The 27,067-nt window shown below is 36.5% G+C and overlaps 1 protein-coding gene across 1 annotated transcript in view; it reads right to left on the reverse strand.

Annotated features, from left to right (window-relative positions):
* Positions 1 to 27,067, reverse strand: part of CFAP47 (cilia and flagella associated protein 47) — an 857,531-nt gene that overhangs the window by 695,615 nt on the left and 134,849 nt on the right. The window contains exons 22-24 of the mRNA XM_027875456.1: positions 26,623 to 26,785; positions 22,519 to 22,619; positions 17,596 to 17,755 (exon numbers count right to left, since the gene is read on the reverse strand). Coding sequence (XP_027731257.1) covers positions 17,596 to 17,755; positions 22,519 to 22,619; positions 26,623 to 26,785 — 424 coding nt within the window. The remainder of the gene's footprint in view (positions 1 to 17,595; positions 17,756 to 22,518; positions 22,620 to 26,622; positions 26,786 to 27,067) is intronic.

Consider the following 27,067-nt stretch of genomic DNA (forward strand, 5'->3'; position numbering starts at 1 on the left):
TGTACTATATGGTTGATGTGTTGAGCATTTTTGCTAAATTTATTTTATTCTTTTTTACTTTTGGGGGTAGAGATGGAGGAAGGATTTTTTTTGGAAATGCAAGTAATGTAAAAACAAAAAAAACATAAAAATGTTTAAAGAAATTTTATCATGATAATTTTGACCCCACCCTTCCAGTTTGTCCATACTAATCAATCAAAAAGCACATATCTTAATACTACTACGTAATATCATTGTTCCATCTTGAGCCCTTTTCACTTATTTGTTGTAGTTTGTGTAGAGAGCTAGGTTCCTCTACAACCTTTCATGTCACCATCTAGACCAGAATTTTGAGATGAATTATATCGTTCATGGTCTCCACTGGGTAGTGGTGTGATGGCAAAGGCCAGTTGCCCTGGGAGCTGTTAACTGTTCCTCTGGCCTGGGTGGAGGCTGGGTAGATAATGTAGTAGGAGCAATGGAAAAGAAAAAGGGTCTGTCTGGGCCTTAGTCAGTCCTGCTGCTAGCTCTAGTCTAGGGGAGGCCAAGCTGAGGAGGGAGGAGAGTGAGGCAAGAAGCAGAAGAAGGTATACCAGATTTTTGGCAGCCCTACCCCCCTGCCTTTAGACAGGTGGCACACTGGATAGAGCACTGGGCTTAGAAGCAGGAAGACTCATTTTCATGAGTTCACATCCAGCCTCAGATACTTACTAGCTGTGTGACCTTGGGCAAGTCACTTAACCTTGTTTGCCTCAGTTCATCACCATAAAAATGAGTTGGAGAAGGAAATGGAAAACCTGTAAATTTGCCCAAAAAAATCCAAAAAGGATGATGAAGAGTTTGACACAGCTGAGCAACAACACCCCCTCTTTCTCTAATCTGGGTGGGAGGCACGAAATAGAAAAGATGCTAAGCCTTGGTCAGCCTCAGCCCCACCATGGAATCCTTGGGCTGAGCAGTAGGGTAAGAAGTGGGAGAGGGAGTGTTTCATAAGCAGCTATTACATTTGTTTCTCAAATTTTGATTCTCTTGAGAAACTGTTACCTGCGAAAGGTCCTTACGTCTTAAAACTCATGTATCTAATAACCTGACTACCATTTCTCTTCCTGTTCATCCCATTTTTTAACCCACCCTGACTCTCTCCTTTTTATGTCTTCTTTTACCTTCTCCTAATCCTCTGAGAGAAAAGCTTAAAAATGTAGAGGTGATTGAATATTTAGAATTTAGGGTTTGTGTTGTTGAGATTTTTTTAATTTTAGTTTGGGGAAAAATATTCATGGTGCACTGAAAAGGGGACCTGACAACTGGAAAAAGTCAGGATATATCACCTTAAAATTATAAAAAATATAATCTACAAAAAACAAATTTTAAATTTAAATATAATATCCCAAGTATAAAGATTCATATGATTTAACAAATACTCCCCTTAGACCAATTCAATCTCTTCCTAAATCACAGTGTCAAAATGATGAATGTAATATTGCTTAATTTTTGTAAAGGATATGATTAAATGCTAAAACAAGACAGAATACATGATTATCAAATTTACAGATGTCACAAAATTGGGAAAGCTAATGCACTGGTTGACAAAATAAAGATATAAAACAATTTGCCATGCCCTCTAACTGGCAGGGTCTCTGTTTCCAAGCCTAGCCCTTTTCTTATCTCTCTATATTAAAAGTTGGCAAACTATTTCCCCTAAGACAAATCTACCTCCTGTTTTGGTACAGCTAAGCTGTGGTGTTTACATTTTTAAATAAATTTTTACTATATTGAAAAATGTAAAAACCATTCTTAGCTTGTGGACTGTACAAAAATAGGCGGCTGGAAGATGTGGCTTTCCATGGGACTATGGCAACCTGACCCCTGCCTTACCCTCTTTCAGTGACTTCAATTGCTCCCCTGAATTTAATTATAATTATCTCCATGCAGATGATTCCCAGACCTATATTACTAGCCCTAGTCTCTCCCTTGAGATCAAGTACCAATGAGATGTTTCTAATTGTATGTCCCACGAGACTCTCAAAGTCCAAAATAGAGCTCATTATGTTTCCCCCACCAATCAAATCCTACCCTCCTTCAAATTTCTTTTCAGTCAAGGTCACCACCATCCTTTCAATGACCTAGATTTGCAATCTCAGAGTTATTCTTAATTTCTTATTCTCCTTCATTGATACAATCCAATCAATTGCAAGTTGATTCACAACTTATCTCATATATGTCCCTTTCTTTCTGCTCATAGGACCACTACCTTAGTTCTTTTCCTAATCATTTCTCACTTTGACCATCCCAAGAAGTAGCCTCCTAATTGGTGTATGTTCCTCAAATATTTTTACACTCTAGTCCATGCTCCACAGAATCTTCAAAGGAATCTACCCAAAGTAACAGGTCGGATCATACCATTACTCTACTCAGTCAACTTCTGTGATTTCCTATTACCTTTAAGGTCAAACAAAAATGGCTCTGTTTGGCATTTAAAGACCTTCAGAAACTAGCACCAACCTTTCTTTCCAGCTTCCTTATACGTCAGTCTACTTCATACACTCTGTGATACAACTAGACTGACTGACTGTTCCTCATACAGAAGGCTCCATTACTCAACTCCATGACTGGAAAGAACTTTCTTCACCTCTTCCTTTTCAGGAATCTCTAGTTCCTTTTTCATCAGGCCTTTCCTGAATTCCACCCCCCAACTTCCTCTCCCAATCATTTTATGTTTATTTTACATATACTTTTCCACGTACATTTCCATATACTATTCCATGATAGAATATAAGTTCTTTTTTCTTTTTTGGTAGATTATCTTTGTTTTATGCCCCAGTACCTAGCACAGTTTCTGATAAATGGTAGTCTTCCTGCTCCCCCATCTCCATTTCAGAGAACGCCATAGTCAGGCTGCCAAGACTTAGAACCTTATTCTACTGCCTCCTAACTAAACTGGATGAGGAGAGTGACTGATCTCCCCAATGCGCCCTTTTCTCCTTCTTCTCCAGGCTAAAGGGGCTAGCATCAAGGCTGAACAAGGGCTAGCATTCTCTCTTCTGCTTCCCTGACCCCACCCAACCTAGAGAAAGCAGTCTAGGGTGACCAAAGGCCCAGCCAAAACCTTTTTTCTTTTCCACTGCTCCCACTATACTATCATCTACCCAGACCTACCCAGACCAGAGGAAGAACAGTTAAGAGCCTCCCAGAGTCACTGACCTTTGCCCTACACTATTACAGAGTGAAGACTGTGAATGATACAAGTCATCTCACAGTTCTGGTTAAGATGGTGACATGAAAAGTGGTAGAGGAGCCCAACTCTCCTACACAAACTGCCACAAATATCTGAAAAGGACTCAAGACGGAACAATGGTACTAAGTACAAGTATTAAGATAGATATTAATTGATTGATTGCCATAGATAGGCTAAAAGGATGGGTCAAAATTAACATGATGAAAAAATCCCTTCTCCATCCTTACCCCAGAAAGCTACAAAGAATAAAAGTCAGTTCAGAAAAACTGCTCAACACATCAACCATGTAGGACAGAATATTAAATGTTCTATACCCATCCAAAATGCTAAATCAAGCTGTGATTATAGCCAAGTTAGCAGCTTTTTAAAAAACTAATCTTCTTTAGTTCTTCTAAATTCATGATCCTTATGCTGTACCGTAGAGGAATCAATAACAGCCTCTCCAGCTACCATGTCCCTTTGAAGGCCTTTGATTTTTTCCAATAATTAATGTATGCTTCAGAACTGTTTATCAGCTCTTGGCATTATTTTTCATTTTCAATTGTACTTTCCTTTCTGCTTCTGTAAAACAGACTGTATCTTTTTGTGTACTTGAATGATCCTTAAAATGGTTCAATTCCCCATAACAACAGCTGTTATAATATCTCTCATAGTCATTGAAGTGCACTCTATAAGAGCTATAACTTATGTAGGTCTCTTTGGAGTAATGCCCATTCTTGAAAACCACAAAATTTAAAACTCCCCATTAAAAAATAGCAAAGAAATGCATGTGTGTGGCACAAGATCCAGCAGTCAATTAACAGATTGCTAACTTAAAGGTAGGACAAATCAAGTCAATCTAATTTCGTCTGGTTAAAGTTAGACATTCTGAGTCAATCTTATGTCAGTAAAAACACCAGCACATGACCATTGCTATCACAAAATGAAATTATATCAAAATTATAGCTTATCCTAAGTAATGTGTATATCACTGTAAATCTTCCACCAATGTCCTAATCTAATGCCTCATTGTGGCCAGCAAATTACTCTGGGTTCTCCAGGGTTCTCCCAATGGTGTACAAGCTGTGACCAAGTCTTAGCAAGCTGGAAAAGTCTTGAGTATGGGCCTAGCCTTGGACCACATATCTGTCATCCAGTGGAGCATGAATTCTCATCCAGCCCTACTCAAATGCAGAAAAGTTCATCACCACAAGGTTTCCTACCAAGTAATAAACTTTTTTGGCCACAGCAATCCACAAACCTCACAAGGTTGTGACCTGCTTCAGTGGAAAGAAAAGGCACATTGCTGAATAATCTTAATTTTTTGTTTTAATTATAACTGCCAACTTTTCCCATAATAGTTTAAAAAAATCAATAATTCTCTTTAATGCCAAATAATGTGAACAACATATCAAAAGCTGCAAACCTATTTTCATGTGGCTCTCACACTGGTTTTATGGAAAACCACACTTGCATTTTCAGTCTATGAATTGCCACAAAAGGTCTAAATCCTGCACTGATTTTATATATTATCTTTGTGGCAAATACATATTATTTCCTTAAGTTCTGCTCTTCTTCTGAATTTTACTTATCAGGAGTCAGTTAATTTGCTCCTGACTTTCCCACCAAAGACAGGAAGTTCATGTACTGCTCGACCTGACTTGATGCCTACTACAACCTCTTTATGTAGATGCCTTGTACAAGGTTAGTTAGGGAGAATTTCATTTTGTAGCAATAATAAAGCCCTAAGGCCAGGATCATAGGTTTGCTTGCATTCCTCAAATCTATGGGAAATATACTAACTGGTAAGGGGGGCCTGTGATGTGGGCAGGTGGGGGGTGGTAAACTATGCATACAGCTATACATCAATATTTACCACCCTAAAGGGTCCACAAACCTCTCCGATAAATGGATTGAGGGAAGAGGAGGAGAGACTTTAAATCACTCAGTGGTTCTGACTGCCAAAGCAGTCAGTTTTTTCTGGTCAGTTTTTTCTAGGGGTTCACCATGTCCTCTCCTCACACTCCTAAATTTTTCGTACTCCACTGCGGGTCCACATCTAGTAGAAAACCCTGCCCTTGTTGTTGATAATGCTTCTACTTGGCACCTGTTCCTGAATGTCCCCTCAATAAACATTGTTTCACTCCCTATCTACAAGTTATTTCATTTGGTCACTTCCTGCACCTTTCCGTTAAAATATAAGCACTGAAGAGTTTGTCCCTAAAAGAATTTTACCAAGTGATATTGAAACCAAGTAGAAACAGTGTAATATAGTAGACCGAGTACAGAGCTTTCTGTCTCTCACACTTAGCAGCTTTGGGTACTTTGGGTACACAGATTAATCTGCCTGACTGGAGGAAGTTACCCACACTGATAAGAAATTACAGATATGAAATTACAGATCCTTCCTATGTTCCTCTACAGAAGCCAAGTACATTCTACTTAGACTGAAAATATCTAAATTAGAAGTTTAATCATCCATTTAGAGAGAATGAAAAATAGTTTAGTGTTCAGCTATACCTGTCTAAAAGACAAACCTAAAATGTGTCAAGGAAATCTAGAGATTCCTGGATTTTTTAACCTCTATTCAACCAGATGAAAAAATTAACTTATCATGCAAACTTCTGTACAAGTCTACTCATTTTATAGGAATACAAATGAATTTAAGAGATTCTTTAAAAAGACAACAAAATATTAGTGATAAAGATATTCTCAAAACACTCCCAACAAAGTACTTTGAACAAAGCTACTACCTTCCCTGAGAGTACAAAGAAACATAAATATATTGTTCCATTAAACTCTCTCTTAAAAATATAACTGCATGACACTCAGAGATGCAAGAACTCTCTAGATATGGGTTTAGCAGCATGAGGAAGTTATGGCTGAGGTTGCACGCTGCATATTAAAAAGACAGAATGACTTGGAATGTTTCCAACCAAATCTTGTTCTTGACACTTTGATGACAAATGATGTTCACAAAGTTATAAATTTTATACTTTGGGACTAAATGATTTCACATAAGCAATTACCCAACAAGGTAAAGAACATCTATTCACAATTGAAGTAAATATGCTACAAAAGCAAATAAACACTTTGAATACCCGAAGCATTCTCAAACCTAGAGGCATCACTGTTTTTGAGAAACTTTAGTAAATCAAATTCTACTATAAAATGTGCTTGACTATACAGTGCTCAAGAAGAAAACTGGATGAAGAGCATGTATCCAAGATACCTCATTTAGCAAATTGACCTAGTATCAGATGAAGCAATTATCTCCAAATTCCCCTATTTTCTGTCAAGGGTACCGTCATCCTTCCAGTCACTCAGATTTGAAACACCTTTCTCTTCCCAGCATCCAAATACTTTGACTTACCAAGTCTTCTCCATTCTACCTCCACATCTCTCCTATTTATTCCCTTCTCTCTCATTGCTCTGATAATCTTTTGGGTCAGGCCCACAATCAACCACCTGGACTATCCCAACCTCCAAACTCATCTCTTGCTTTCAATCTCTCCGTCTCTCTCCCTCCTCCTATCCATCTGCCGTATAACCAGTAACTAAGGCACAGATCTACCCATTTCACATCCCTGCTCATAAATTTTCAATGGTTCCATATTGCTTCTAGGATAAAATATAAACGTTTTAGCCTGGCATTTAAGGGGTCCACAATCTGGATCAAAATTATATTTCCATTCTTTGCCAGGATTTATGAGTCTACAGGAAACAACTTAGCCAAGACCCCAGGGCTGGTGACCTGCACCATCTCCTGTTCTTTATCTAGTGACTTCAGGGTGCCCTCATTCAGCTCTGAGGAGACCTGACTTGTCAGTAGTTAGGCATCCCAGTCTTACCTTTATTGGCTCATCAAACCCTTACTCCAGCTATTCCTCTTATTTGGGGCTCCAAATTCACCCAAAAGGGGTTAAATTGAAAAGTACTCAAAGCATAAGCTTGAATCAGGTAGAGGCCAGATGAATTATCCCTACTTGGAATCAATGCATTAGAGAATAAGAACAAAATTAAGTATCTTAATTTACTACCTCTACCATACTTAGATGGTAGGGCTCGTCAAAAAATAATATAGTGATATAATACTGCTAATTGTGCCTTTGGTATTTTCATCTGCCCAGGGCAAGGGTGATCAAATATCCAAGATCAATCTTTTTCCCAGTGAACTCTCTTTCTGATGCCTATTCTTCCCTTGGCACCTGCTGCTGCAGGAGCATTCTCTCTCTCTTGCTCCTCATGTACCAGTGAAGGGGAAGACTCCAGCTGCCACCATTACATTCTCTCTAGACCTTTCACTGTTCATAAGGTTGATGCTAAAGGAAGGAAATACACAAGAGACCAAAAGGCAGTCAGGAACCCTGGCATGTGCCTAGCTAGTTGCAGGCCTGCAGCAATTATTTAAGGATAGGGAATGGTTGTACTTTTCTATTTGTCAATGACATTACAACTCCAATGAAGAAGGCCTCCAGCTGTAAACTGTCTCTTCTTCTACCATTTGTGCCACCCCATATCAGCTTTTCTGGCTCAACAGCCTCTGAGTGTAAAAGTCACACCTGGCTGGAAGCCAGTCCCCAAAATTCTCTTGTGGTTCAATAGAATAGCAGCGAAGCATATTCCACAGGGAAGGGGCAACATTACACACATTAAGCATTAGTCCATTTCACACTATCTATTTTCCAGCCAAAAAGGTATACTAGCTATTCCTAAGACCCTACATTCCATCTTTAATATGCCTTTACATAAGCTTTTCCTCTTGGGCTTTCACTTCTGCCTCTTGGAATCCTTATCTTCATCCAAGATTCAGTTCAAGTGCCATCTCTGACACAGAGTTTTTCATTACTCTCCCAACATCTTCTCACATTAGCTTGTATTTAGCCCAGAAAGGTACAGCCCAAGGTCACACAGGTAACAAGCATCAAAGGGAGAATTCTAATCAAGGTCTTTTGACTCTAAATCCAGACCTTTTTTCTTTTGGGTCATTCTGTTTCCCTCCCTTCCATAGAATGTGAGTTCATTAATGTCAAGTGGGATTTTATTTTTTCTTTTTATGCCAAACATCTAGCCCAGTGTCTGGAATATGTGTTTGTTCAGTCATTTTTCAGTCATGTCCAACTGTTTTGTGACCGCACTTTGGGGTTTTCTAGACAAAGATAATAGAATGATTTGCCACTTTTCTTCTCCAGCTCATTTGACAGATAAGGCAAGCAGGGTTAAGTGACTTGCCCAGGGTCACATAGCTAGTAGTGTCTGAGGTCAGATTTGAACTCATGAAGATAAGTATTCTTGACTCCAGGCCTGACATTCTAACCACTGTGCTACCTAGCTGCCCACATAGGTACATAATAAATGCTTATATTAAATTTGGGGTAGTAGAAAGGGGAAGAAGTAAAACTTGAATAAACTTACCTTCTTTACATTCAAAATACATCTTAAATGAAAAGATGAATGTTTACAAAAATATAAATTATCCAGATTAACAAAGGAGGAAATAAAATACTTAAATAACCCTATTTTGGAAAAAGAAATTGAACAAGTCATAAATAAGCTCACTAAGAAAAAAAACCCAGGACTAGATGGGATTTACAAGTGAATTCTCTCAAACATTTGAAAAACAATTAATTCTAATACAAGATAAATTATTTTTAAAAATAAGTAAAGAAGGAGTACAACCAAATTCCATCTATTGTACAAATGCAGTTTTCATGACCAAAGAAGAACAAAAACAAAGAAAATTATAGATCAGTACCCCCTATGAATATTGATGCAAAATTGAACAAAAAAAAAAATCCAGCAAGATTCTTTTCTTAAATTGTTAAGTAGTACCTATCCAAAACCAAGAGCAAACATCTGTAAACAGGAATAAAATAGAAGCCTCACCAAAAAGAGCAGGAAAGAAGCAAGGTTGTCCATTATCACCATTATTATTCAATAAAGTATTAGAATTTCTAGCTACAGCAATGAAAAAAGAAAAAGAAATTGAAGAACTAAGCAAAAGGAGCAAAAAAAAAAAACTATCCCTCTTTTTACAGGTAATGTGATAGAAAACTTAGAGAAACCTAGAAACTCAACCAAATAACTAATCCAAACAATTAATAGCTTCAGCAATGTTACAGGATATAAAATAAACCTACACAAATCTATATTTCTATATATTACCAACAAACCCCAGTAAGAAGAGATAGACATTTCATTTAAAATAATTACAGATAGTTTAAAATATTTGAGAGCCTACCTGCCAAGACACACAAAGGAATTTTATGCACACAATTATAAAACACTCCACACAAATAAAGACAAAGAGCTAAATAATTGGAGAAAGATTAATTACTCATGAGTAGTCTGAGCCAATATGATAAAATAACAATTCTATCTAAATTAATTTACTTGCTCAATGCCAGACCAATCAAACTACCAAAGAATTATTTTATAGTTAGAAAAAAATAATAACAAAATTCCTCTGGAGGAACAAAAGATCAACAGAATCAATGGGAGGAGGGTTGAGGAGTGAAGAAAGGCAGTCTAACTATACCAAATCTCAAACTATACTACCAAGTGGTAATCATCAAAACAATACGGTATTGGATAAGAAATAGAGTAGTTGATAAATGAAATGGATTGTAAATACAATTTACAGAAATAAATGACCACAGTAAGTTAGTGTTTGATAAATGCAGAGACCTAAGTTATTGAAGCAAGAACTCACTATTTGACAAAAACTGCAGTGAAAACTAGAAAACCATCTGGCAAAAACTAAGCATAGACCAACATCTCTTACCATATAACAAGATAAGCACAAAATGAATATATGATTTAGATATAAAGGGTAATATCCTAAGAAAATTAGAGGAGCATGGGAAAAAATTACCTGTCAGATCTATGGATATGGGAAGAGTTGATAACCAAATAAGGGATAGAGAGGATCATGAAAGGTAAAATGGATAATTTTGGTTACATTAAATGAAAAGTTTTTGCACAACCAAAACCAATGCAGTCAAAATTAGAAAACTGGAAACTTGACACCTGTCCCAGAATTTCCAAGAAAAATATTAATATGTTTCCTTATTCTTGTACATAATACTGGAACACAGACTATTCTAAGAAGTTAGAATTTGTTTTATTGAGTATTACAAAGTAATTTACTATTTTGGATTTTGTTAATTTAAAATAATTATGTTAAATAGGCAATGATCTCCTTAAATGGAAAACAAATATCTTACATAATAAGTTAATACAAGATGCAGGATGGAAGCAAAATGAATTGATAGAGAATAAATTAATTTTATATTGCCCCAAGCTTTAAAATCAAGAAAACTGCCGGCTAGCACATACCACATATTAGATGACAGTAGCAGATTCTAAAAGCCCAGTTCTTATAGCCTTCTGAGACTATTAAACATCCTAGATTTGACCATATTCACTCAATGAAATGTCATTTTATTACAATTACATCTCTAAATGTCTCAATGCATATTTTCACTACAAAGCAAAAGCTCAAAGAAATTCTCTGAAGTAGAATGAGTCCCTATAAATTTTCCACAACTCCCTTTAAATTTTCTATATCTTTAGTAGCTGCTTGACTACTAATGAAATTACAATGAGATCAGGAATACTTCTTTATCACAAAAGGTTAAAGCTGAGTGGCATATCAGATGTCATCTATTCCAACTGCCTTATTTTGCAAGTTAGGGAACTGAGACATAAAGAGGTTTAGTTGACCAAGATCACATGGCTTGCCAGCTGGTGATAGAGGAAGGACTAGAAACCAGGTCTTCTGACTTCTAGTTCAGTTTTCTTCCCAATATTTTATACTTCCCTTGAAGCCACCCTCAACCACTCTGTAGAACCCTCTTATCCAAGTACCATTCATGGTACTTAAGAAAGATAGCATGGTGTAGCGGAAACAATGTTCAACTTAAGTCATGAGAAAGATAAGATTCAAATCTCAGTCAGATACTTACAAACTGTGTAACCCTAGGCAAGTCACTCAACCTCTATTGGTTTTCTCATCTGTTAAATACGAATAATGGTATCTACAGGACTTGGCTTACAGGGTTACTGTTAAGAGTAAATGAAATAGGGCAGCTAGGGCAATGGATAGAGCACTGGGTCCTGAAGTCAGGAGGACCTGAGTTCAAATCCGTCCTCAGACCAAACACTTGACATGTACTAGCTGTGTGACCTGGAGCAAGTCACTTAACCCCAATTGCCTCACTAAGAAAAAAAAAAAGAGTAAATTAAATAAGGCAGCTAGGTGGTGCAATGGATAGAGCACCAGGCCTGGAGTCAAGAAGACCTGGGTTGAAATTTAGCTTCAGATACTTACTACCTGTATGACCCTGGCCAAGTCACTTTACCCTGTTTGCCTCAGTTTCCTCATCTGTGAAATGAGCTGGAAAAGTAAAGGACTAAACACTCCAGTATCTTTGCCAAGAAAACCACAAAAGGGGGTGGTAGAGAGTCAGAAACGACTGAACAACAAAATTTCTGGCAACAAAGTTGGTCCCTATAAATTATGCCACCCTGCTATACACACACACACACACACACACACACACACACACACACACACACACAGAGAGAAAGAGAGAGAGAGAGAGAGAGAGGAAATGAAATAATCACTGTATCGTACTTTGTGAGCTTTGAAGTATCACAGAAATGTCAGCAATTATTATGCTACATTAGCTAACTAGTTATTCTCTCCCTTTACTAAAAAGAGGGGTACTTACACCTGAACTAACACGTTCATCAGCTCATAAATTATTAGGATCAAAGATACAATTTCATAAGTTCTACTTTTTCTTCTTCTAAAAAAGCAGTAATATGGAGGCAGCTCCAGCCTCAGACCCTCACAAGCTGAGCGACCCTGGGTAAGTCACTTACCCTCTTTTTACCTTGATTCACTGGAGAAAGAAATGGCAAACCACTCCAGTGTCTGCCAAGAAAACTCCATAAGGTATCACGAAGGATGAGACATTGAACAACAGCAATAGGGAGGTGAGGTGGAACATTAAGTTTGCTGCTGTTAGAATGAACAAGACAGGTAAAGGGAGTCTAGGTCAAATGAAACTGTCCACCAGAGAAAAAAAATCCTATGGACCCAGCATATAATTTTGCCAACAAAGAAAAGTAGACATTTGTCATGGACCTTGATCTTGCCACCCAGGTATGATGCTAAGTCTGATTTGCTTAGAGGTCTGTCTTTCTCTTCTACTATGAGATTTACTATTTCATCTCCTCAGAAAGCTCTCTGCTTATGTTATCCAGAACTTCCTTCTGGCATAAAAGAAACATTGAGATTTTCTTCTCTAGGCAAGAAAAAGGCTAACATGTCAATGAGAAGAATGCGGTGAGATTACAACAAGAGTTCTATCTATAATTGACTTCATTCAATATTTTCTCCCAAGGAGCTGGTAACACTAGCTCTTCAGGACCTTGTCGGTGATGAGATTCTATAACTCTCCTCCCTTTGTAGATACAGAGGACCTGAGGCAAGCTGTAGAGGTGAAGTCATTTGCCCAAGGAATATATTCAGGGCTGCAACTTCTCATACACTGTGAAGACAATATGTTAAAATAAATCTGAGAGGAGAGGTGAAGAAAGGTAAGAGCATCATTCAAGAACCCAGAAGAAATTTTTTTAAAGAGGTTAGAATAAGTGTACAGTTTTTGAAGTTACTAAGGAAGCAAGAGCAAATTAGCTAATTGAATTTTACAGCAGAATAGTAGTGTGGACTCTGCTAAAGATACAAATGCACACTTAATAGTCAATTGAATAGGCTACCTGGGACCAGCACATGAAGTTGAAAAATATAGCCTCATGTGAATGTGAAACTTTTGAAGCTGAGAGGTTTTAAAGTACCCACGGGGAGCCAAAGAAAATCATGGGGTTTCCAAGCAAAATTAAAAGTGAGTTAAATAGTGTGATTGCTTATTTTTGTGATACTAGTGAAATGGTGTCCTTTACAATTTATTGATCATTTGGGCTGAAGAAGATACAATTTGAACTGAGCTTTTAAATAAGAGTAAGATTTTAACAAATGTAGATGGGGAAATAAAAAATTCCTTTTAGAAATTCATTTTATTACCAACTTTACTCAGATGCAAATACTATATAAAGTAATGAATATCAGTCTTAAATAAATCAAAAGATCAAAAAAGAAGTTACATGACCCCTGAATATAATGACTTCCCCTCCCCAGATCTCACAAAATCATTTCTTTTGTACTTCTCTAACGCACTTACTATATATGATATGTATTATAGTTAATTATATGGGTGTAGAAGCAGATAGACAATGTAATATAGTGAACAGAGCTGAACTGGAAGCTTGGAGCACCTTGGTTCAAGATCTGCATCTAGGGACAGGTAGGTGGCGCAGTGGATAAAGCACCGACCCTGGATTCAGGAGGACCTGAATTCAAATCTGGCCTCAGACCAAACATTTGACACTTACTAGCTGTGTGATCCTGGGCAAGTCACTTAATCCCAGTTGCCTAAAAAAAAAAAAAAAAATCTGTCTCTGACACATACTATGTGACTCTAGCAAGTCACTTAACCTCTCAGTGTTCTAGTCAATTCAGATACCACAAATTATAGAAAATTTGAAATATAATTTCTATAGAAATTATAGAAAATCTGCACTGATAGAGGGATTATTCTCATCTAAGAGTTTCTTCCAAGGAAGCCTGCACACCCTGCATAGCCCTGGGACCAGGCTACAATCCCACACCATCTTCCTTTGTCTTCTCTCCAGGAACTCTTCAGAAGCCAGAGTCCAGTATGGACCCAGGATCTAAACTTCATTCAGACATCTTCTCCAGTGCTCCAGAAGCCATCCTCAGTCATTCCCATCCCCCACTTCAATGAGGTGGGCCTCTTGGGCTTCATAGAAATACATCACCACTTGCTAAGAGCTTGTATCTCAAGGGGAGACCTTAAATAGTATAATCACCTTCCTCCCTCAGTTGACCTCTCTAAAACAAAAGATATTTTTCATGGACTCATTCCTCAATGGTCAGCATACTCCCACCTCCGTATGCTATCCTCATCTCAGTGATTCTGAACTCCAATTTATCAATATCCCATCCCCCTCGACTATTCTCCAACAGTGTCTCTCTCCAAAACTACTGACCCTTTCGACTCTCTCTGGAATGTTTGTTCCATCATTAACAATATCTTACACCATTTACCAAGATAAACTCCAAATACGTACATGACAGACAAAAAGAGTAATGTCATAAACAAATTAAAGGAGCACAGAAGAACTTATTTTCATAACTATTAATAGAAGAGCAGGTCTTGACCAAACAAAAGAGAAACAGAATCACAGAAGACAAAATGGACAATTTTGTTTACATAAAATTTAAAAGGTTTTTGCACAAAAAATACCAATATGGCTAAAATTAGAAGGGAAACAATTAAATGGGAAAAAATCTTTGCAACATGTTTCTTTGATAAAGGTTTCATTTCCAAAACATATAAGAAACTGATTGAAATGTATAAGAATAAGAGTCATTCTCCAAATGATAAATGAACAAAGGATATGAACAAGCAGTTTTCAAAGAAAGAAAGTCATTCTATCTATAGCAATCTCCAACTCAATAATAATTAGAGGAATGCAAAAAGCAACTCAGAGATTCCACCTCACATCCATCAGATTGGCAGTTTAAAAAAAGGAAAATGACCAATGTTCAATGAGTTGTTGGAAAATAGATATATTAATATATTATTAGTGGAGCTGTGAGTTGGAATTTGAAACAGTGCCCAAAAGCTGTGCATACAGTGACTCAGAAATACCACTAGTAGAGCTATATTCCAAAAAGATCAAAGAAAGTGGAAAAGGACCTAAAACAAAGAACTAGAAACTGAGAGGTTGTCTACAAATTTGGGAATGGCTAAACATACTATGGTATAATAATATAACGGAATACTGTTGTACTATAAGAAATTGTTGACCATGACTTCAGAAAAAAAAAACTTGGAAGATTTTTGTAAACTGTTGCAGAGTGAATTAAGCAAAACCAGCAAAATGATTTATACTATAACAGCATTGTAGAGGCAAACAACTTTCAAAAGAATTAAGAGATCTGATCAATAGGATAACTAACAATGATTCCATAATTAAATATGTTACAAAATTCCTGTCAGAAAAGTCTCAAGGTGTAAGCTAAGACATATTCTGGCTGTTTAAAAAGTCTTAAAGTATAGGTTGAACACGTAAAGGATATTTGAAAGTCTTAGCCCTATTCTAAGCTTTAAGGCTAATGTAGGAATTGTTTCATTTGATTATGCATATTTGTAATAAAGCTTTGTTTTTCGTTTTTATCAAACAGGGACAACATGGTAGAGGGAAAATTAATTTTTGTTCATTTGAAAAATTAATTTTGGGGGGGGTTAGGCAATGGGGTTAAGTGACTTGCCCAGGGTCACACAGCTAGTAAATGTTAGGTGTCTGAGGCCGGATTTGAACTCAGGTCCTCCTGAATACAGGGACGGTGCTCTATCCACTGCGTCACCTAACTGCCTCGAAAAATTAAATTTTAAAGAAGAAAATTGGTCTAGGAAAAAGAGGGTTAAGGAGGTGATCTAGCCATCCTGTATTAAAAGAGAGCGACAATAATCTGACCAGGAAAAGGAAAGGACCCGAGTGAGGGAAGGATATCCTTGAGAAGAGAGTTCAAAAGTAAATCTTCAGCAATTATTAATATCTTTACTGATGTATAAGATAGGATTAGAATAATATTGAAAATATTAGTCTATTTTATCAAAATACCTCCCTAACAAATAGACCCGAAAGCCAATAATTCTGATTCATGATAAAACCCTGGACAATTTGAAATATTTTCTAGTACCTAACTTCATAGCTTACACAGAACTGGCATGTAACAAAGATGTCCTCAATTGAACTGATGAAAATAATCAATAGTGCTATAAGTGAACCTTTTCAAGACTAAAGAAAAGAGGGGCAGCTAGGTGGTGCAGTAGATAGAGGTCCGGCCTTGGAGTCAGGAGGACCTGAGTTCAAATCTAGCCTTAGACACTTGACTTGACTAGCTGTGTGACCCTGGGCAAGTCACTTAACTCCAATTGCCTCACCCCCCCAAAAAAAATTTTAAAAAAAAGACTAAAGAAAAGAGCTTTAAAGAATGCAGTCAAAATTCCCACTTTGTTATTAAAATGTATGGCTATCCCACAGAAAATATTATAATGAAATATCATTGTGCAAAAGTTCTTCAAATCAAGGACAACTATACTATTCTCTTAAGTGACTATCACTAGTATTGAGAAGATAATAAAATACTAAATAGCAATATCACCAAGTCCTCCAAGCGAATAGGCTGCCCAAATCTAGATATTTTCAACCAGACTAGTTTGGAACACTGAGTTGGGAAGCTATCTAGTAGGAAAATAAAAGATATTTTTCAAAGATATTCTAAACAATCTGAAAAAAAAAGTAAATTAAATTTATCATCATGATAACCATGGCTCATCTCCATTCACATGGAAACGCACCGTAATATAAATAAAGAGACACTGGAATAGATAGAGACAGTGAAATAATTAAACAGAATGACCAAAACCAAAAGTTTGGTTTTGGTGATTCCTTCCAAAAATGTAAAACAAACTTCTACATATGCATAAATTAATAAAACATTGCCAAGTCTGTACTGAGTTCATTAATTAATAAATAAACCATGGGGAAAATATCCTTACTGTTGATTATCTTCATTCAGTGCAAATTCACTCTTCAGAATTTTCTTCCTTCTCCTTAACTGCCACCCTGAGAAACCTCCGTCTGAGGCCCCTCCTCTCATTGGCGACTACCTCCCAAGGACAAACATTTTAAGAAGGGCTTCGGCAATTCTTCACCTCACTCATTCTAGACCCTTTAGAATTTTTTTTAGCTCACTACCTTATTGCCACCCAGACATCCTTCTTCCCGTCCTTCACTTCTGTTAAGCTCCTTGAGGATAAAGACCATCTTGCTTGCTTTTATTTGTCTCTCCAGTGCTTAGCACAATGCCTAGCTCATACTAAGCCTTTAATAAATGTTATAAATAATAATCATCTATCTATCTAAAATGTATTTTTCCATTATTTCCATTTAAAACGGAGACTTTTCTATTGTAAAAGGTAGAATCACAGATACACAGCTGAAAGGAACCCTCATGATCATGAAATCCAAAGCCCTCATTTCATAGATAAAGAAACTGAGGCCCCAAAAGGTTAAACGATTCACCCCAGGTCACAGAGGTAGTAAGTTACAGATACCAAATTCAAACCCCGACCCCATGACTCTTTCTCCCTTACCACATTGCATCTCTAAGCTCTGAGAATAGATACACTGTTGGATAATATTAAGGAAATGCCAACAACAGAAGAAGAAATACTTACTTGAACAGAAATTTACAAAAATGCTACTTGTTTCACCGGGTGCAAGAGAACCAGAAAGTACACTGAATGAAAAAGTGCCATCTTTTACTCTTTTGCCTGCGTAATTGATGTCCAAAGTCCAAGATATCTCTTGTTTTGATGTGCTAGTCAGGTCAAGAACCTGTAACACCATAAAATTCAGGAAATTACATAATGAAATAAGATAAACAATCAATATAGTAATTCTCAGTTTTCTGAATATTATTTTTTATCCTCCAGAATGGGAGCTATTGTAGTTGTATATACATGAAGAAAAAACAGAGAAGAGGATAGAGAAAGAAGTGGCACGTTATTCTTAGGGATTTATAATCTGTAAGTTTACCGTTATAAAAATAATGGCCATAATTTATATAGAACTTTATAAAGTTTACAAAATCCATTCCTCACAAACACCCTGTGAAGTAGGTTGTCTTCATTTCATTGGTTCCCTCCACCTTTTGAAGGATGAAGTTATCATTGAGACAAGTCAAGAAATTATAAGCTATTCTTCTTAGGCAGAGAGAGTGTTCTAACCAATATTTTATATTCATCAAACTGGATGCTCCTCTGCAATCTGCTCTCTCTTATTTTCTAGCCTTTACTCATTTGTCTCCTATGCCTCTGTGAATATGGCAACTTCAGGAAATTTGTGTTCTTGTTCAATTTTTTATCTGTGTCTGTAGTAAGAGCAGTACCTGTTTTATGTAGATGGTCCTTTAAGACAGAGAGATGTCAAACTTAAAAGGCCTACAAAACTCCCAAGTGTGACCAGCATTTGATTAAAACATTATTGGGAAATGTTAAAAAAAATAAATTTCATCTATTCAAAACACATACAAAGATGTCTTTGCTTCAGCAAGGGTATTTTAGTGAAACCGTAAGACAAGAACTAACAAGGTTTCCAAGATGATTTTCAAAAGTAGACCAAATCTTTATGAACACACAATGGACTGAAAGGTCTAGAGTATAAAATAGCCAGATGTCTTTACTGAATATTTGTTTTTTAAAAGGATTTGACTGTGTAGAACAAAATACTGGCTTGAAGGCTCTCCTCAGGGAAGATATATACCAAGCAAACATTAAAATTATACAAGACTATAACAGATGCAACTATGAAGATAGCTAACTGTTCAATAATCTGGTAAGTATTGACATTAAGTGAGGTATCAAACAGGGAGGCAGCTGTTCACCTAATATGTTTTCAGTGTCATGGAAGATGTTCTATAAAGAATTCAAACAAAAGAAAGCTTTCCTGTTGATAGTAAGGTACTTCAAAAGCTCTTATTTATAGATGAGGCCAAATTAATTGCATCAAATCCTGAAACTCTGCAAAATCTCCCCAGAGCTCTCCCTAGCACTCAGAAACAGATTGGTCTAACCACCTGCACTAGAAAAGCAGGAGATGAAAAATGACTATTACCCAGATTACAATATGTAGCTGAATAGTCAGTTCATCAAGTTAGTCCAAAAATGTATATATTTTGGATGGTAATTGAACTGAGTTGAGCTCAAAATTGAGAAGGAAGAAGAGATTGGGTTGGATGAATTTAAGAAGCTTAACCATGCTCTCAAAGATCCCAAATTGCTTGTTACTGAAAAAGTATCAATAACCTCTCAGTGAAACTCAAAATAGAACCATAATTTAGACATAAAGTGATATCATAAACAAACTAGAGGAGGAAGGAAGAAATTGCCTTTCAGATCTATCGATGGAGGGAGATGATCTCAGAACATAAACTGGACAATTGTAATTACATAAAGTTAAAGTTTTGAACAAACAAAACAAATCCAGCTAAAATCAAAAGAGAAGCAGATTAAATGGGAAAAATCTTTGAAGCAAGTTTCTCTGATTGGGGTCTATCCACTGCACCTCCTAGATGCCCCCAAAAACATTTATAGCAACTATTTATTCTGTCAAAGAACTGAAAACTAAGAGAATTCACATCAATTGAGGAATGACTGAATGAATTATTGTATATAAATGTAATGGAATAAAACTGTACTACATGAAATGATGAAAGGGACAGTTTCAAAGGAACCTCAGAAGACTTGTATGAACTGATATGGAGTTAAGTGAGCAGAATTAAAAGAAAGGTTTACAATATACCAACTACACTGCAAAGACAAACAATTTTGAAAGAATTAAGAACTCTCCTCAATGCAATGATTTACCATGGTTCCATAATACCAATGATGAAGCACGCTACCCCTTGTCTGACAGATGATAGTATCAGAGTACACAATGAAGACATATCTTTTTGGACATGCATAGTCAATGCAGAAATTTGTTTGCTAAGGTTACCATGAAGTGGAAAGAAGGGTATTTCCTGTCTTCTTGAACTAGTTACTCTGAGACCTAATCCATCAGTATAACCAAAACAGGCTTTCTTTCAATGGTACTTATTTAAACATGGGGGTGGAACAAAGACAGATTTTTTCAACTACTGAATTCAGCAATAAAGTACACACTTGACTAAGTTCAGATATAGAGTTGACATCTTATTTTCAGAGTTCTATATAATTTAAAACATTTAACATTATATTTTACTTTATATTAAATTATCTCAGCTCTTCTCTTCCATATATTTTTCTTTCCTGAGGTATACAGATTATTTTCAATCGCCTGGGTTTTAAGAAAGAAAGAAAAAAACCATTGAAGATTGAAAATGTTGCTCAAAAATACCCATTATTCTTTGATATTTAAAAGGATGTGTGATTTCACAATTGTTTTAATCTCTTGAACAGTACTCATGTCAAACCATGTTTTCTTATAAATCAAAGAAAAACTTGGAGGACATCAAACAGTTTCCCAAAAATATCCAGTCCACTATTCTCCTACTATTTGATGCAGGGTCCAGTTCATCAGCCACTAAAGTGTCTATTCAAGATACATGTACAGAGTGAAGGGTCACAACTACCAAACTTCACCCAAACCCTCTCCTAAAAATGACCATAGAAAATTACCTCTCTCCCTCTTTTACGCCTCCTATGATATTTTCAAAACTTGAGAGTTAACGTAGTTGTCTAGTGTGTAATGATGTTTTTGTTTTTGTTGTTGTTGTTGAGTGGTTTTTCAGTCATATCTGACTCTTTGTGATTTTTTTTTTTTTTGGCAAAGATACTGAAGTGGTTTGCCATTTCCCTCTCCAGCTCATTTGACAGAGGAAGAAATTGAGACAAACAGGGTTAAGTGACTTGCCCACGGTCACATAGCCAGTAAGTGTCTGAGGCCAGATTTGAACTCAGGAAAATAAATCTTTCTGACTCCAGGCCTGGCATGCTATCCATTGAGCCACCTACTTATGCTATGATGATAGCTAATGATCTCTAAAAGTTAGTGCCCATAATAATTTTAAAATATGTCTATGACATTAGCAAAAACAGGATGGGAACTAGATCTATGATTTCATTAGTTCAGGGAGCTTCCAGTGAGGAATTTTCTCCAGCAGTACAGGTCAGGACCTTCTCTGCACCTCAGATTCTTAGAAAGCCTCCTAGAGCACTGAGAAGTATAGTGACTTAGCCAGAGTCAGACAGCTAGTGTGTGTCAGAGATCGGACACAAATCCAAACCTCACTGGTAGCCCTCTGGCCACTATGGCATGCTTCTCATTTAAAAAAAAAAAAACTAGTAAATAAATAGAATTGTAAACTATGATGACATGGAAAGAGCACTGATTCTATACTGAGAAGATCTGGGTTCAAATCATGCCTCTGATGTTTAATACCCATGCAATCTTAGGCAAATTAAGTTCCCTAGAACTGAGATTCCTCAAACATAAAATGATGGGGTTTAAGTAAATGGCCTCTGAGGTCGCTTCTGGTTCTGGGACTATGATCTGCCAGTTTTCATAAGTCACATGATAAAACAGAGGAGCTTAAATACTCATTCATATTGTCCCAACTGAATGAAATTCTACTAAAAGATGAAAGAATATTAATAGTTAAGATATAACTATGTCAGAACAGACAAAACACACAGACTGTCTCCTTTATTTTTTTTCCCACTGCCTAACTACATATTGAGGGGTTTCTTCTTAGAGCAGAACCAGAAGCTATTGGGGCAAAGGAGCAGAGGTAAAGGGAATAAAATAGGGCTAATGTATTGTTTATTTGACAAATACAAATCTGCATTTTACAATTTTTAATCCTTTTTCCACCTATATATGTGAGTGGATATATCAACGAGAAAACAAAATAATTTAGATTATGGAGTTTCCATATTATAGAGTCTTATAAGTTTGCCTAGGATGCTGAAAGATTAAATTATTTTCCTGTGTCATACAGTATGTGTCAGAGGCAAGACTTGAACCTAGGTCTTCTTAACTCCAAGGATGCCTCTATATCTAACACATTATATAACCTCTCTAAGAGGTTGCTACCTTGCTAAGGTAGCTAGGTGGCACAGTGGATAAGGCACAGACACTAGAGTCAGGAGGACCTAGAATATAAATTGCAACTCTGTAACTATAAGTCACAAGAGCAGGACCTGCTTTGGTAGAGGAAGTTGGCTCGCTGAAATTTCCCTATGAGCTCCTTTCAATGAAGAAATCACAGATCCAATTCAAATACAGATATCTAGATAGATATAGATAGATAGATAGATACATACATACATACATACATACATGCATATTTATTTATTTATTTATCCTGCATTTTATGGTAGGTACCATGTCTTATTAAGTACTTAGAATATTTTTAATATCCATTTTTTTCCTTTACACATCAAAGCAGATATTAAGAGCAACACTAATAAATTTCTCCATTTGGTATGTATACGACAAACTTGAAAATTCCTCAAAGGAGATCACTTTCATTATTCAGTATTGAAAAGCTCAAACAATAAATTAAAAGCTATAAACACAAACACTACTATAAAAATGACTTAATTTTGTATGCTTACCTGATCATTCTGGTTTTCATTACAAAAATCCAATGTCACATTACTTAAAGGAACTTCAAAGGAAAATTCTGTATTGGATAATTTCAGTGGTGGCTGTAATACTAAGAAAGAGGAAAATTTTATTATATTTATAATTCATAATACCAACACATTACTAATTTTCAAAGTATCATTCAAATTGAAAAAATGCAAGCCAAGCATATTTAATATGTAATCTTAGAACCAGAATAGTTTTACTTCTATATCGCCCCTAAGATTCCTCTAAGGATCCTTCTAACCACTAATTTTTGTATTCTATCAGTGATCAATCCATCAGCATGCATTTATTAAGCACCTGCCCTGTGTCAGGCACTGTACTAAGTGCCTGACTTAGGGCTAACACATCCTCCAGTAGCTGGGGGATACAAAAATAGAAATGGAACTCATGGAGTTTATATTCTGTCACTAACAGCATATATAAGCCTATACAAAATATATACAGCAAAGGACCAAGTTAATTAGGTGTAGAGGAAGGTATTCACATTCACAGATGGTGATGTCAAGAAAGGCCACATATACAAAGAGGCTCTTGGGCTGAGCTTTTTAAAAAAATTAGGAATTTGAATGTATAGTGACGAGGATGGTATGCATTCCAGACAAATAAAGAACGTCCATGTGAAAGCAGAGATGGAGCATGATGTATGATGAATGAATAGCAAGGAGGCTAGTTTGGTAGGACTAGAAAATGTAAAAAGAGTAATGTATGACAGTAAAGGGCTTTATATGCTAAACAGATTTGTCTGTATTTTATCTTAAGGTAATAGGGAATCACTGGAGTTTATTAAGTAGGGGAATGACAAGGTCAAATCTATGCTTAAGGAAAATCACTTCAGCAGCCATATGGTGGATTGGAGCAGGAGGAGACTTGAGGCAGGTATGCCAATGAGGAGGCTATTGAAATGGTCCAAGTGAGAAGAGATGGGAGCTTGAAATAAAATGATAGCTGCATGAATACAGAAAAGTGGTCTGTGCAAGAGATGTAGAGGAAGAGATAACAGGATATGGGAGGTGGGGAAAATAATGCTGAGGCTGAGAACTGCCTAGAAATGTTTCAAGCACATGATAGGCTGTTGATTAAGGTCCAGCTTAGATAACTTCAGAGATTTTCACCATCAGAAGGTTGGCCACCAGTTAATAATCTTATAGACGCAGGAACTGAAAATAGACATCTAGTAAGGAGTTGAGGAATTCTGAACTGATTGAGAGAATTCATTCACACTAATTAAATCTTAAGAATTTTAAATATTACAATAAATTTTTAATGAATTTTATTATATTTTAGGTCCCATATCAAACTTTTTTCTTCAAATTAGCTCATATATATATATAATCCTTAGCAAGAAACCTGATAAATTTACTTTTAATTTTCTGGGTATTTTAGCTTTTCAGCACAGAATGCAAAGATTTAGGTCATTTCAGGGAATAATTTGACATTATGACAAAACAATATAATAATGTAGAAGACAAGATAAGAATCAGTGCTTCTGATTCAGTGACTTAATTTTTCATTATTTTAACTCAATTGAAAAAGAGGCATTATTTTGAAAATCATGAGTTTGCTAAGCTAAAGTTGGAAAATCATATAAAATTCAGAAAACAAAATTAGAAGAAAAACATCTTATTTACTTCAAAGGAAGTTATACCATAAATTAAAGAAAATACTAAAGCATAGCATGTGTGCATAAGTATATTCACATTTATAGTTTTATAATCCATCCCTTGATTTAAGAACTTGCAACAAGTGATGTGATGGACCTTCTACTGGCCAATACCAACCCCTTGATTCCATTCCCCTCCAGTCTTCTCCAGAAGATTGTGTCCACTACAATCTTCAATCTCTCCCTAAATACTGGTTCCTTTCCTCCTACCTATAAACATCCTCATGTTCCCCCCAATCTGAAAAAATGCCTCACTAGATTCTACCATGCCCACTTCCTCCAGCTCCAACTCTGACACTATCACTCTCTATCCGCCTTCCTTTTTTCAGTTGAAGTCTGTAAAAAAGCAATCTACATGAGGTGCTTATATTTCTTCTCCTCTTACTCTCTTCTAAACTTTCTCCCCATTCTGGCTTCAAACTTCATCATTCACTTGAAACTGCTTTCTCCAAAATTACAATCTGCAATGTGTGGTATATAAAGCTTGCACAGATATCCCCTGTCTTATTCTGGCTGACCATATCTATGAATCAGCATTTGAGTCCTTTGGGTAGGATGAACTTCCTGGCTAATTTTTACCACATGGTGGCTCAGCACTAAAAGGAGCTTTTTCTTTGATTTGACACAGAAGACCCTGAGTGATCCCTTCATTCACTTCTGGGACATGACAACAATAAGAGGGCAGACTGCTATGGCAGTTAAAAGAAGATTCCCCTAGCAGATGACTCTCTTCCATTGACTCTTCAGAGAGAATAACCTGGAGACTTCCCATGAGGGGTTAGAAAGGACTAGCCCTTCTCCACACATGATGCTAATGCCCACATGGAAACTAAAGGGGGCTCAACTAGACACTTTTAACATAGTCCCCTTTCTGTCTTTTTCTGTCCTGGATAGACATCATTTTCAAGATGGATGTGTTCAGCTTGCAAGTAATTTTGTGAGTCTGAGAAATTCTGGGTCTCTAAGGTCAGAGCTCCTCATTCTGAGAGCTCTGTAGCCTTTGACACTGTATGTTAAGTTATTCTCCTGGATATGCTCTTCACTCTAGGTTCTCTGGACACTGCTCTCAGCTAGTTCTCTTCCTAGCTCAATGACAATTCCTTCTCAACCTCCTTTGGTGGATCTTCTTCTAAGTCACAGTCACTAACTGTGAATGTCTCCAAAGTCTCTGTCCTGACCCCTCTTCTCCTTTTTCTATACACTATCTTACATGATGATTTCATCAACTTTTATGGGTTCAGTTATCATCTCTAAGATAATGAATCCCAAATCTCTATATCTAACCCTACTTTCTCCCCAGTGCTTGGTCCCACATTACTAACTCCATATTGGACATTTTGAACTAATTGTGCCATAGGCATCTTTTTCCCAAAGCTCATGCCCATTCTGAACTTCTCTATTATTGCCAAAGATACCACCAAAACTCCCAGTCACACAGATTTACAACCTCAGTCTCATCCCTCAGTTCTCACTCTGACTTAGCCCATATATCTAGTTAGTTACCTGTTTCTACCTGAATGACATTTCTTATAACATCCCTTTCTTGACACTCATGCCAACCACTTCCCTAGTTTATACCCTCATTACCTCTAATCTGGACTACTGCAATAGCCTTCAAAATTGTCTCCCTGCCTCAAGTTTCTACTCACCCTAATCTATCCTCCACACAACTGCCAAATTAATTTGTTCATACATAGGTCTGATGATCTCAATCTCTTAGTCAATGAACTTCAGTAGTTTTCTGCTACCCCCAGGACCAAATATAAACTCCTTTGTTTGGCATCTCAACATCTTCTTTACAACTGAATAGCTTCCTACCTCACTAGCCTTATAGGTATTACTCCCCTCCACCAAACATACTAACCTAGTTGGCTCGGGTTCCTTGCACACAACACTCCAATTCCCATTTCTGTGCCTTTGCAATGACAGTAGCCCATGGGTAGGGGAATGTGCTTCCTCTTGACTGAGAGATCTTTGAGAACGGGGACTATGTTTTACCTTTCTTTGTATCCCCAGTGTTTAGCACAGTGCCTTACATATAGTAGATAGAATGAATTTTTGTTGATTGACTTTAATGCATGACAGAATTTTTTCAATATATATAAAACCAAAATCTCTTTATTGTACATTTTAAAACACCGAAAGAGATAAAACTGCAGTTACATTAAAAAAAATTATGGCAACTAAGTACACTTACCTGATGTGAGCTACCTGAACACCCTCTGTTCTGTCTGTGCTAATGATGTGAAGTTATTGCTATGGATTATAATATGACTGTGTTATATATTTTTAAAAAAGCTCTCATATAACCTAGCCTCTGTTCCTTCTAAATCTGGCATATAAATTTTATTGCAGTCCTAAGGTTTCAAATATTTTGTTTCCAAAACCAATCATTCAATTTACCTACCAATTGCTTTGACACTACAGGGTGGTACCAATGGAGCTATTAACGGGACTAAAGAAGCAGAGCATTGAGTATCAAAAGACTGTGTTGTAGACCAAAGATAGGAGAGTGTTGACGAATCAGTGAAATTAACACTAATTGGAAGACTGAAGTCATATGCTGCCACCTAAGGGACAAAAATATATGTATATATTATCTGTGATTAAATACATTGTGTAACAAATTATCTTGTGACACTAATACCTTAAACTTTCTAATACTATTTAAATTATTTTTTAGGGATAAATTGATTATTTTACTAAATTTTGCCCTATTCATTAATTAAAGTTAATAAGATAAATCAGAGGTCCACAACCAGTTGTTTCCAGAATCCAACAACCCTTCTAGCATTCATTCCCAATATCCATCCAATCATATTTCCTTTAATCTATAATGTTAACCTTCTTAT

Source organism: Vombatus ursinus, unplaced genomic scaffold (genome assembly GCF_900497805.2).
Source record: "Vombatus ursinus unplaced genomic scaffold, bare-nosed wombat genome assembly UNPS02014809.1, whole genome shotgun sequence".
Taxonomy (NCBI): domain Eukaryota; kingdom Metazoa; phylum Chordata; class Mammalia; order Diprotodontia; family Vombatidae; genus Vombatus; species Vombatus ursinus.